At 43.5% G+C, this 11,700-nt stretch overlaps 1 protein-coding gene across 2 annotated transcripts; it reads left to right on the forward strand.

Moving 5' to 3' along the window:
* Positions 1–6,583: 6,583 nt before the first annotated feature.
* Positions 6,584–11,200, forward strand: LOC127334225 (uncharacterized). 2 transcript variants are annotated; one of them, XM_051360645.2, is made up of 2 exons: positions 6,584–8,054; positions 10,793–11,200. In XM_051360645.2, exon 1 carries the CDS (start codon positions 6,721–6,723, stop codon positions 8,050–8,052), a length of 1,332 nt encoding a protein of 443 aa, XP_051216605.1. In that variant the 5' UTR covers positions 6,584–6,720; the 3' UTR covers positions 8,053–8,054; positions 10,793–11,200. The 2 variants fall into 2 exon arrangements, with proteins under 2 accessions (XP_051216605.1, XP_051216604.1); XM_051360644.2 differs by having other exon boundaries at positions 6,585–8,054; positions 10,790–11,200.
* Positions 11,201–11,700: the final 500 nt, after the last annotated feature.

An 11,700-nucleotide genomic window follows, 5' to 3' on the forward strand; every position in this document is an offset into this window, starting at 1 on the left:
AGGAGGAATAAACTACTTTAATAACATCACTAGAGTAGCACACAGATAAATTGTGATACAAAACATATTGCAATCATAAAGAGATATAAATAAGCACTTCACTATGCCATTCATAACAGTGAATAAGTATTCTGTGAAATATAGCCTAAGAGACCCACACGGTGCACACACTATCACCTTTACACACGTGGGACAAGGAGTCTCCGGAGATCACATAAGTAAAACCCACTTGACTAGCATAATGACATCTAGATTACAAGCATCATCATATGAATCTCAATCATGTAAGGCAGCTCATGAGATTATTGTATTGAAGCACATAGGAGAGAGATTAACCACATAGCTACCGGTACAGCCCCGAGCCTCGATGGAGAACTACTCCCTCCTCATGGGAGATAGCAGCATTGATGAAGATGGCGATGGTGTCGATGGAGAAGCCTTCCGGGGGCACTTCCCCGTCCCGGCGGCGTGCCGGAACAGAGACTCCTGTCCCCCCACATCTTGCCTTCGCGATGGCGACGGCTCTGGAAGGTTTTTTCTGGTTTCATCGAACGTGATAGGATTTTCGCGACGGAGACCTTAAATAGGCGGAAGGGCAGCATCAGAAGGGGTCTGGGGCCACCAGACACTAGGGCGGCGCGCCCCCCTCCTGGGCCGCGCCGCCACCATGTGTGGGCCCCCTGTGGCCCCTCTATGGCGGCTCTCAGGTGTTCTGGAAGCTCCCGGGGATTCTAAGATGATGGGCGTTGATTTCGTCCAATTTCGAGAATATTTCCTTACTAGGATTTCTGAAACCAAAAACAGCAGAAAACAGGAACTGGCACTTCGGCATCTCGTCAATAGGTTAGTTCCGGAAAACGCATAAATATGACATATAATGTGTATAAAACATGTAGATATCATCAATAATGTGGCATGGAACATAAGAAATTATCGATACGTCGGAGACGTATCAGCATTCATCGGAACATCTCGGCCATGGTGTCGAACGCCACCATCGCCACCATCTTGCTAGTGAGCCCGGAATCCGTGTGCTGCAGCCGCTGCAACTCTGCAAGGGTCCGTGAAGAAAAACCAGCCATCAGGTTGTACAAGCTTCCAAATTCTTGGCAAGCCTCCGCCAGGGATGCAACGATCTGCTCTATGGGCATGGCATGCATGCTCAGTATGCATGGCACGTCACTGCCGACCGACAAGACAAGACAAGAAGCGGTACTATGGCGCTTGGCCGCTGATGAACAACTAAATCGTGACATAGTACAAGAGCCAGTACTTTCTGGAGGGCGCGTGGATGTTTTATACGGACTTGCGATGCTTTTGGAAGGTCGCTCCACTCACGCGTAGGGATGCCGAGCAAAAGGAGGTCCTCGCACGAGGCCAACAGGAGGTAGTATTGTATACGAGGTTTTGGCAGAGAGGGGTAGCACGCGATAGGACGCCGCCGCTGCCACTGCTCTGTGCCTCGCCTGTCATCAGACAGTGAGAGAGTTCATTGGGAGAAAGATATGAGAGATCATCGTGAGAGGCGAGAGATGAGTGGGGAAAACAGTGAAGCGGAATTGTGGCTCTCGGGTGTAACGCACCCCCATAGACCCAAAAAATTATAGTAATTTGAAAGGTCAATTTTTTGAATCTTCCTGGAAACCAAGGATAATTAAGTTTGTACTCGTAAAAAATGTTTGTACACGAAAAGATTCCCATGGACTCCAGGGCAAAAAAGACAGAATTATGACGAATATAAAGTGAATAGTACCTGGTCATGGGGCGTTCTGAGTTTTTTTTACCCAGGATATAATAAAAGTAATTTCCTAGGAAAATATTTTGTGTCAACTACAATACCTAATCATCTTTGATTCCCAAAAAAGTTTGAATTTATTTAAACTTTTAAAAAAATTCCAAGTATAGGGGTGTGTGGCACCCGAGAGCCCCTTTGTATTTCCAGGAAAAACGTGGTTTATAGACTTAGGTGACTTTAAGATTTGTGTAGACTAATTCGATGGTTTGGGTGGGAATTGATCATGGGACCTCAAGGTACTCAAGCGTGGTTGACTACAATATTAGCCAACTCAACTATTGTTGTTTGATGCTACAACTAGACAGGACAATTTTTGTAATATATTTATATACGGTACCTATAAAATTTGTCTTATTTTGTATTTGTAAATACGAACACCTTAGCCGGGCGAACCAGTGGCCCGACCAGTAGTTTTTTCAGTTGTGGGGGGTTGTTATTGAGATTTTTTGTGTTGTTTCTGAAAAAAATTCTGTTGTAAATATGGTTGCAACTAAAGTTTTTTTTTTGCAGTTGCAAGTGAAGCTGCAACTAAGAATTTTTTCTAGTTGCAAGTGTGGTTTGACACAGTAATGAATTTTTTCGGTTGCAAGTGTGCTTGCAATTGAGATTATGTTTTGCAGTTGCAAATGAAGTTGCAACTTAGATTTTTTTTCAGTTGCATGTATCGCTGCAACTAGACTTTTTCAGTTGCAAAGATGGTTGCAACCGAGACTTCCTCCAGTTACAAGTGTGATTGCAATCGAGAATCTCTCCAATTGCAACTGTGGTTGCATTGCAACCGAGAAATTCTCTAGTTGCAAGTGTGGTTGCAACTGAGATATATCTAGCTGGAAGTGTGGTTGCAACCAAGATTTTCTCTAGTTGAAAGTGTGGTTACAACTGAAAAATTTCCAGGGTTGCAACCAAAGAATTTTTTGAAATGCTTAAATTCTGAGAATGTTACCAATTTTTTCAGTTGTACATATGGTTGCACTTGAGGGTTTATTCGGTTGCAAGTGCAGTTGCAATTGAGCCTTTTTTGCAATTGCAAGTGTGGTTTCAACCGAGACTTTTTTCAGTTGCAAGTGTGATTGCAATTGAGACTTTTCCAGTTGCAAGTGTGACTGCAATCGATATTTTTTCTGCAGTTGCAAGTGTGGTTGCAACTGAGGTTTTTTTTTCCTTTTGCAAGCGGGGTTGCAAATGTGTTTTTATCTCAGTTGCAAGTGGGTTGCAAATGAAATATTTTTTCCAGTTTGCAATAGGGTTGTAACTGAAATTTTTTTTGCCACTTGCAAGTGAGGTTGCAGTTTCCAACTACATGTGGAGTTGAAAATGCAAATTTTTTAGAGAAAAAATAATGTAGCACAAGTTAATTTTTCTTGAGATTATAAAAATGATTATGTATTGCGCAACATTAGTTGAATAGAAGCTTTTTTCCTTCTCTGAGAACCTAGTTAGATAAGAGCTAGTGTCTCCTCCAATCTCTAAAAAAAACAAATGAACTGCAAAAATTGCCAAGGAATAGGCAGATAGACAACCACCTGAAGGAGGACGGGCAACCTAACTACCTTGCATGTCAAAAACGAGTCGCATGTGCATGTCACGGTTTAGCTAAACAATAGGGATGATCTCAAAAAAAGAACCTAAGTAATATACATGTGCATTAATGGATAGATTAGGGGAAATAATACAAGTCAACAAAATCTACTAAGAGCTAACTTAATTCTTAGTAAACTGAGCCCTAGGCACACCCAAAATTAAACAAACTACAAAGGTAGCATCTGAAATAAAATGTAACCGTCCATATTAATTTGTAATGAAGTTCTTCTTCAATTGTCACATTGATACGTTTATGTGGGCAGGAGTTAGGGAACTCCTCTCATGCAACTGGAATCCGACAGGGTCGGCGACTTCATCGCCATTGTTCAGGGTCTCTCCGGACCTCTTCCTAGGCTAGCTTGGTTAACCTTCGCAGCCGTAGGCTGGACGCGTTGGAACACACACAACAAGTTAGCGATAGAGGGGAAGGTGATCTCCCATCCAGCTGACGCTATGTTCAAAATATCTATACACATGCAGAGCTGGAAATACTGATCATGGCAACCACAAGTCAAATACATCCATCGTCTGATACCGCACGCACTCACACCAATATAACAAGTGCTCATACATCAGCCCGAAGGGCAACCACACATCGAAAACAAAGGATAGTAAATCTAGACAGCGGGGCAGGGACCTTCTAAACGCGGCGTTGGGTGAGCTTAGGCGGGTGCAGGCGAGGACGAGGGCGGAGGCCACATGACGCGAGAGAGAGGGAGAGGAGGAATGAGAAGTCACGGGAAGTCAACAACATTTTTACACGTAGCCCCTTCTACATGTTGCTCCTCCTTAACTTTTTTTTTTTGGGAACAGGGTCGGTCCCGAAGGACCCAGAAGCTCAATTAATCAAAAGCGGTGGAGGTACAACTTACAACACAGACCACAAGAAAATCAGAAATTACAACAAAGTCTTCACATTTTGCACTAGGGACCCTAGATCTAAAACTGAGAGTGCAATCAGGTCGAGCTCCATCTCCACCGCATCGCAGCACATCACAGCCAAGAACGCCATCGCCGAGGACATTACCACTTGGGATGGAGCTCCGGGAGCCTGTTGTGATGGAGCAAAGAGGCCTCCGCTTTGGCACGACAGCCTGGAGGTAGATGAATACCTGCAACCACCGGTCGGAAGAAGCCGTCGCCGGTGACAGAGGGTGGAGGGGTCGCCCTTCGACCATCAGAGACAGCAGCCAAGACGAAGCTGCTGTGGATGCCCTCCCAAACGAAGCTTCATAGTTCCCCTGGCGCTGACCCACCGTCGAGCAGCCAAGGACTGCAAACTGACCTCCCTCAACATCACCATGACGAGAGGGGAGGAGTTTTAATCTTTGACCAACAAAGGTGAGCCCGCAGATCAAACAAACATGGACCTTATTGAAGGAGTTGTTGAGCTCCCTCATCACCTCCATCTGCTCCCACCATGGGAGAATCGATGGAAAGCAAAAAAGAGCCAACCAGAACCGGGCTTGGTCCAAGAAACCCAGCTCCAAACTCCAGATGCAGACCTTATTTGGAGAGATGCATGACCTCCTCTTCCCCACCTGCACCTCCGCCCGCCACCAACGAGATACAGTGAAGCAAAGGAGATCCATGGCGTGGTAGATCTGGTCGCCTGGATCTGCCAACCTACTCTCAGACTCCATATAGGTAAACTCTAGAAGGAAAGTACACCTAAAACTACTACCGGCACCATCCCATCGCCATCTCCGCACGGCTACGCCGGGGAGAGAAGCTCCGGTCCGACCCGGGGAGCACGAGGAAGAGACCAGAAAGGGGCGTTTCGAGAGAGACCCTGAGGAGAGAAAGGGACGGCCTCCGACCTCCGGCCCCCTTCTGCATGTTGCTCCTCCTTAACTTAACATTTTTCTTCAATGTTAAGGGGGTCCCGCTTTTTGCCACGTCGATAGATACACACTAGTTTCTAGACTCAGTGACCGTAGAAAACACACTCGTCATCTTTAGTGATAGTAACATGGTATTTTGAATGTACGTGACCAATTCGAGCCACGCCGACAAGTTCAAGAACTATTCATGCATTTTACTCCAGGGAAATACATCAATTTTGAACTCATGCACATGACATCACAGAGTGACCTAAAGGCCAGCAGCTAAACACGTTTGAGCTAGCAACATTTTTACGCTGATCACCTTGAGTTGGATGACCTGAAAGTATGGAAAATCATTCATCATCATATACACGTACGCGTAAGAGAACTTTGATCCAACAAGATAAGATAATTTGGTCGTACCTAGTCTAATTCTTTGGAAGCTAACAACATCTGGATCTTTTACGGTCAAATCTTTATATCTAGATTATATGAATGATCATACTAGATTCTCTAGAAATACCTATGGAAAATTAAGGTTCCGCTGAAAATTAGGATTTTTATGTGGTTCCTTCATCGTCGAGTCCTACTCACGAAAGATAATTTGGCCAAAAGATATTGGCATGGTAGTGAGAAATGTTGTTTTTGTAATCAAGATGAATCAATACAACATTTATTCATTAGTTACCCGCTAGCAAAAGTTGTGTGGTGTATTGTGCACATGACCTTCATTATAATTCCCCCAAAGAATATTACAAATTTATTTGGCAATTGGCTAGCGGGAGTTGTAAAGAAAGATAAAGTACAAATCCGAGTTGGTGTTTGTGCTTTACTTTGGGCTATCTGGGACGTGAGGAATGACTATATTTTTAACAAAGCAAAAACTACTTCTTTTATGCAGGTTATACCGTTGGTTACCCATTGGATCCGTATGTGATCTTACCTACAATCAATGGAGAGGCGTCATGATTTGGCTACTTGGTGCCACCGGCTGGATATGGTTGCTCGTTATATATACAGCCAGTGCAGTTGGCGTTTAGATCATAGATTAACACGATGATGCAGAGCCGTCTCATGTTTTCTCTCTTTTTAAAATGGTTAATACATGTATCGACCCTGTGTGACCCATGATGTAATTTTTTTAAAAAACTTCAATTTTTAAATAAAGCAATAACAGACCGTATGCATCAATCGATGTAGGGGCTGGGCTTATGCCTCCTTTTCGAAAAAAACCTAGTCTAATTCTGAAACAATATGGTACGCTGAAGACGTACTCTCCAAAAGGAAAAAAGATTTAGATAAATAGTTTATTTAGATTTATTTAGATGAGAAAAACAAGGCGGAGGAGCGGAGATAGTGGGACCCGTCCGACGCTTGGAAAGCCCCATTCCATTCCCGCTTGACTCTGACCAGGAGACAGTCCCGATTCCAGAATCCAACACATCCGCTTTCACTCCAGGCCGACCCACCGTCTCCCTCTCCATCCGCCGCCGCCGCCGCCGCCGATCCCCTCTTCCCATGGCCCAGAAGCGTGCCGCCCGGCGCGGTCGCAGAACCGACTCTTCTGGATCGGTGGAGTTGGGGCACAATGGGGCCAAGGAACCCTCGCCGGAGGGTGTCGAGGGCTCCCAGTCCCATCGTGTCAGGGAGGGAAGTGAATCGACGGACGAGGAGACCCCCATTCGAGCGTTAGAGGGGGAGGAGGATAAGGAAAGCGAAGATGAGGAGGGGGAGGAGGAGGAGAAGGTAAGCGAAGATGAGGAGGAGGAGGAGGAGGAGGTAAGCGAAGAGGAGGAGGAGGAGGAGGTAAGCGAAGAGGAGGAGGAGGAGGAACGCGAAGAGGAATGGACGGAGGCGCCGGATCCATATCTCCAGCTCAAGAGGAAAAGGGCATCGGCAAGGATCACTAGGTCGCAGCAGCGAAAGGTGCCGGCGCCCGCACAGCAACGACGCAAGGAAGGGGAGCAACCTAGCGAGTCGAAGAAGCCCAATTCAAAGAAAATCACTCGGGCACGAGCGCCATTGCAGCAACAGCTTAGCCAGTCCAAGAAGTCCAATTCAAAGAAAATCACTCCGGCTCGGGCGGCATTGCAGCAACAGCTTAGCCAGTCGGAGATGCCCAAGTCAAAGAAACTCACTCCGGCGCCGGTACAGCAGCAAGGCGAGGAAAGAGCACAGCCTAGCGGGTCGGAGATGCCCAAGTCTAAGAGAATCCGGCGTACATGGACTCCCAGCGACGAGGTTCAGATTCTCACGGCGCTCCTCGAGCACCGCCGCGAGCAGGGGAAGCTGCCAGAGCCGGATAACAATGACTTCTTCGACTCCATCGCGGAACGCCTCGAGGACAGGACCTGCACTCGTTTCACTATCAAGGACAAAGTGCGTAGTCTGATGCGCCGCTACAAATCCTTCGTTGCGCCTTCTACTGACCACGAGCACCGCCTTGCGGATCTGTCCAACAGTATCTGGGGAGACCTGCCGGCGACCCACGCTGCCAACGCTGCCAACGCCAACAATGGCGATGACGAGCAGGATGAGGGAGAGCACGCCATGCCTGAGGCTGAGAATAGTAGTGGCCAGAATGTGGACAAGAGCTTCCAGGAAATGTGTGAGATGTATCCTCTTCTTGGGCAGGAGGTGAAGCGGCTCGCAGGGTTACAACCTGCCCTCAGAACCTCCTTCACTGGATTAGATGGCAACAAGGCACTCTTAATGGAGAAGAAACTGGATAAACTCAAGTGGAAAGAGTTGAAGATCCAGGCGGAGATGGAAGCAAAGGTAGAAGCACCAAAGGCAAGGGTTAGGAAGGAGCTTGTCAATGTTTTGTCGGAGGTTTCCAAGAATTTATGAAGGTATGAGGCATGGTGTTCATTAAGTTCCTTTTATTCTTGTTTGGTTGATATAATATATATGTGCCATGTGAGGATCAGCCTTTATTCCTCAAATGTGGTGCACGATAGCTCTCAACAGAAAAATAGGAAAAAATGCGATCTTAAACAGTGCATGGCATGAAATTGGTAATCAAGAATAGATGTGGTACTTGTATAGGTAAATCTGTGGTATAGGAAAATTCCCATTTTAAGCCAAAACAGGCTAACAATAACAAAGACATATATGTTTCTATGCTCTCTTTCTAATACCACCTGAAAGGATGTTCCTGCCTACCACCTTTCTTGGTTATGCTCTCCTTTTAACACCAGCTATAATTGTTCCCCTGCTTTGTTGTGTTTGTTGCTATATTCCCTGCTTGGTACTTAGGTTTAAATGGACTCAGATGTTTCCCAAGGCTTGACCGTTTGATGACTCTAAAACCTCCAAGAAACGGGAGGGGAGAAACTTGTTGACAAAATTGGCAGAACCTTATCAGTAGCTCCTTAATCTTGGGTGATCTTCAATAGTCAATTGGAATTGACACTGCATAAATTTTGAGATGCAAAGTTCCCTAGGTTTCCAGTTTACTAACTGTATCAATTGTAGGAATTGTTCTATGCTTGGTATTGATGTTTGATCTAGAAATTATATTGCTTGGATGTCTTTGCCTAGAGGTACTTCCCATGTGAAGATTAGAAAGAAGATTTTAAGTTGATTGAATGTATTCAGTTGAAGTGTGGGTCTGACACAGTTGTATAGTATCTCCACTTGTGTCCTGGAGGTCCTGGGTTCAAATATATTTAATTTGCCAATTGTTAAGAAAAGATAAGGTTACCTGAGGAGAACAGCCGGGAAAGAGCACACCTTATTGGAGTGAGTCGATCAATGTCAAGTGCTGATTCCGAAACTACAAATGGGAAGGAAAAGACCAACATAGCTTAAATTACATGCAATGTTTGACATCAAGGAGACTAAACGACATCCAAAGACAATAGATGAGTAGTACCATGTCGTAACTACGACCCACTATTTGCATATGCCATTTTTTTTCTTTTTTTTCTAAAGATATATGAACTGTAGTACTTTTCATTGTCTTTTAATTCCGAGTCAGTCTGACAGATGCAAAGTGATTTTGGGTGATCTTTTTAATATAGATTAATTGCCTAGACCATCATTGTTTGAAAATTTTCTTGTATGCCTAGTGTTAATTGGCTAGGATTGTGAATGCGAATGTGGAAGCGAGTATTCATGTTTTGGCCACTGTTATAGCATCGCTTTTTGAGCATGCATTAGAAATGTGAGTATAGGAGCTGAAGCTGAAGGGATCAAATTTCTAAGATCAAAGATAAAAGATCATTAAGTGAAATTCTCAAACACAAACTATTGATGTTTCCCTACATAGATCATTGTAGTGGAAAGAATACCGTGTTCAAGATAAGATAGATCGATGGATCTGAAAAAAAAAATGCAATTATATTGACATCATGAATTAACATGTTTGGGCTGTTTCTTTGTCTTACAGTTGGATTACTTGATCCTAATAGAGAAAATACTGCGAGATGATTATTTATTATCATGACAATGTTTGCTAAGATAAACTTTGTATGCATCATTATGTCGCATGAAGACGTGAACCTGTAAATATGTAGAATGAATGGGCTAATGTTTGTGCCAATCAGATAAGATATCTGTTGACATTTTTCAGTCAATGGTTAATATGTGGCAGCTGTGATTAGGAAGATTGATTGCGCTTTCCTTTTTCAAACAGAATATGGTAACGGATAGTTGCACATTAAGAGTTCTCGGAATTACAGCTTGGCCCCCACTTGTTTGTTACAAGACGATTTGTTTGTCGATCATACCTCCTAGGTTATGCATGTCACATGCGCACTTTGCATGCATAACAGCATAAGCTGCACATTCGTCAGGCAATGGGACACCTCCAGGCAAGGTGTTATAGTTTGTCTCATATGCATAATCTATTAATTTAAGCTTATTACATGAAACTGATTTACAGATTTTTCTTCTTTATCGGCATTATTATTGTATACTTTAAAGCATTATTCCCCCTTACCAACAGTGTAGCATGTCTTTTTTATATCTGAGTGGGTTCTGATATCTTCACATTCAATTACTTAATCAAAACTATAGTACTTGCTTATCTTCTTGTTTGTTTTAGACGCATGTCTTCAAATTTTATCCTTGCATAGCATCAGATGATTGTGACAACGTGTAGGCGTGGTAATCCTCTGTGTTTTAAACTACTATCGTGACTGTCGAACTTGCCTGAACAACTGAACATCCGTGTTGATAATATGGTGAAGATCCAATGGTTTTAGTTTGTTATATTCTACAGATGTTACTATGTCAAGTTAATGTGGGATCCTGAAAGGAGCCTCTAATTAGCATACATAATATTTGACTCGGTTTACTTAAAGTTACAGTATGTTTCTTCATAATAAGGTAAAGCTAGTATAATTTGTGTGAATATATCTTTGAACTTAACCAAATTGGAAACCATCAGTTTTGAATTGATTCCACTTGAAGATAGAATGGTTAAGTGGTATTTTAGAGGCAGCAAAAGTGTTACTTTATTGTGTTTTCTCGCCTGATACAATTATACAAGTTTGTGAAGTTTAGTGCCAATCCAAGCCTTATTGTATTTGCATAGTTTATGCTTGCATTTTACTCACATCTTTTTTTTTGTATCTAACAGCAGGTGATCAAGCTAGGATTTTACTGCTCCAGAGTTCGCTCAATTCTGAATAGGCTTATGGTGAAGAGGTCATGGAGGACGCGCTGGCAGACTCGTTAGTAACTAGAGTCGAGCACGTGAGTAGCCTAGGTTAGTTGGTAGAGTATTAACATAGTTAAACCTTTTGGCTTTGGGATTTTGCTGATGTGTCGGGCAGAAAATCAAGGCATGCAGTAATGAAGTGTTCTGAGACGGTTCTCGTTTGCCCTCTGGTAAGATTTGACGACAGTGTTTGGTTGGTGAAAAGAGAGTGGAGCGTTATGTACCAGTGGTAGTCAAGGGAGCATTCTAGTACAATATCATGTCTATGCAATGATGATTTGATAATGTCATGCCTGATCGGAATGTTCCACATATGGGCCAATTTGTCTCTGCTGCTTGTTCCCCTGGTGTTGGCATGTTTTCGGTCTCTGCTGATAGAATAGATTGCTTTACCCAACCTGGAAGCTGATTTGGACTGGTATTCTGTCGATGCTTCTTCATATATACAGTGTAAAAAGAGATTTGAGCTTCTCGAGTTAGAGCATCTTCACCGGCACTCCCCAAATAGGCGCTAGCAGGGGCGTTAGCACAGTGGGGAGCGCCGGCGCTGCATCTTCCATTTGGGGATGCTATTCCTACATTGGCATTCCCCATAAGGCAGTCCCAAAAACTTCTCTTTTCTTTTTACAATATTTTAAAACAACATATCAATCACATAAAATATTCATACAATTATACAAATATAAAATAAATTATTCATACAATCACACAAATAAAAATTAAATTATTCATACAATAATTTAAATTAAATCATGCATTGTTGGCGGCTCCTCTCCTCACTCACAAATGTACAGCTAGATTTGCCTGAAGTTGAACATGAACACCCGCAT

The sequence above is a fragment of the Lolium perenne genome, chromosome 2 (genome assembly GCF_019359855.2).
Source record: "Lolium perenne isolate Kyuss_39 chromosome 2, Kyuss_2.0, whole genome shotgun sequence".
NCBI lineage: Eukaryota > Viridiplantae > Streptophyta > Magnoliopsida > Poales > Poaceae > Lolium > Lolium perenne.

Excerpts from the sequence above, each read along its gene's own strand:
- LOC127334225 (XM_051360645.2), top strand. The coding sequence starts at position 6,721 with ATGGCCCAGAAGCGTGCCGCCCGGCGCGGTCGCAGAACCGACTCTTCT.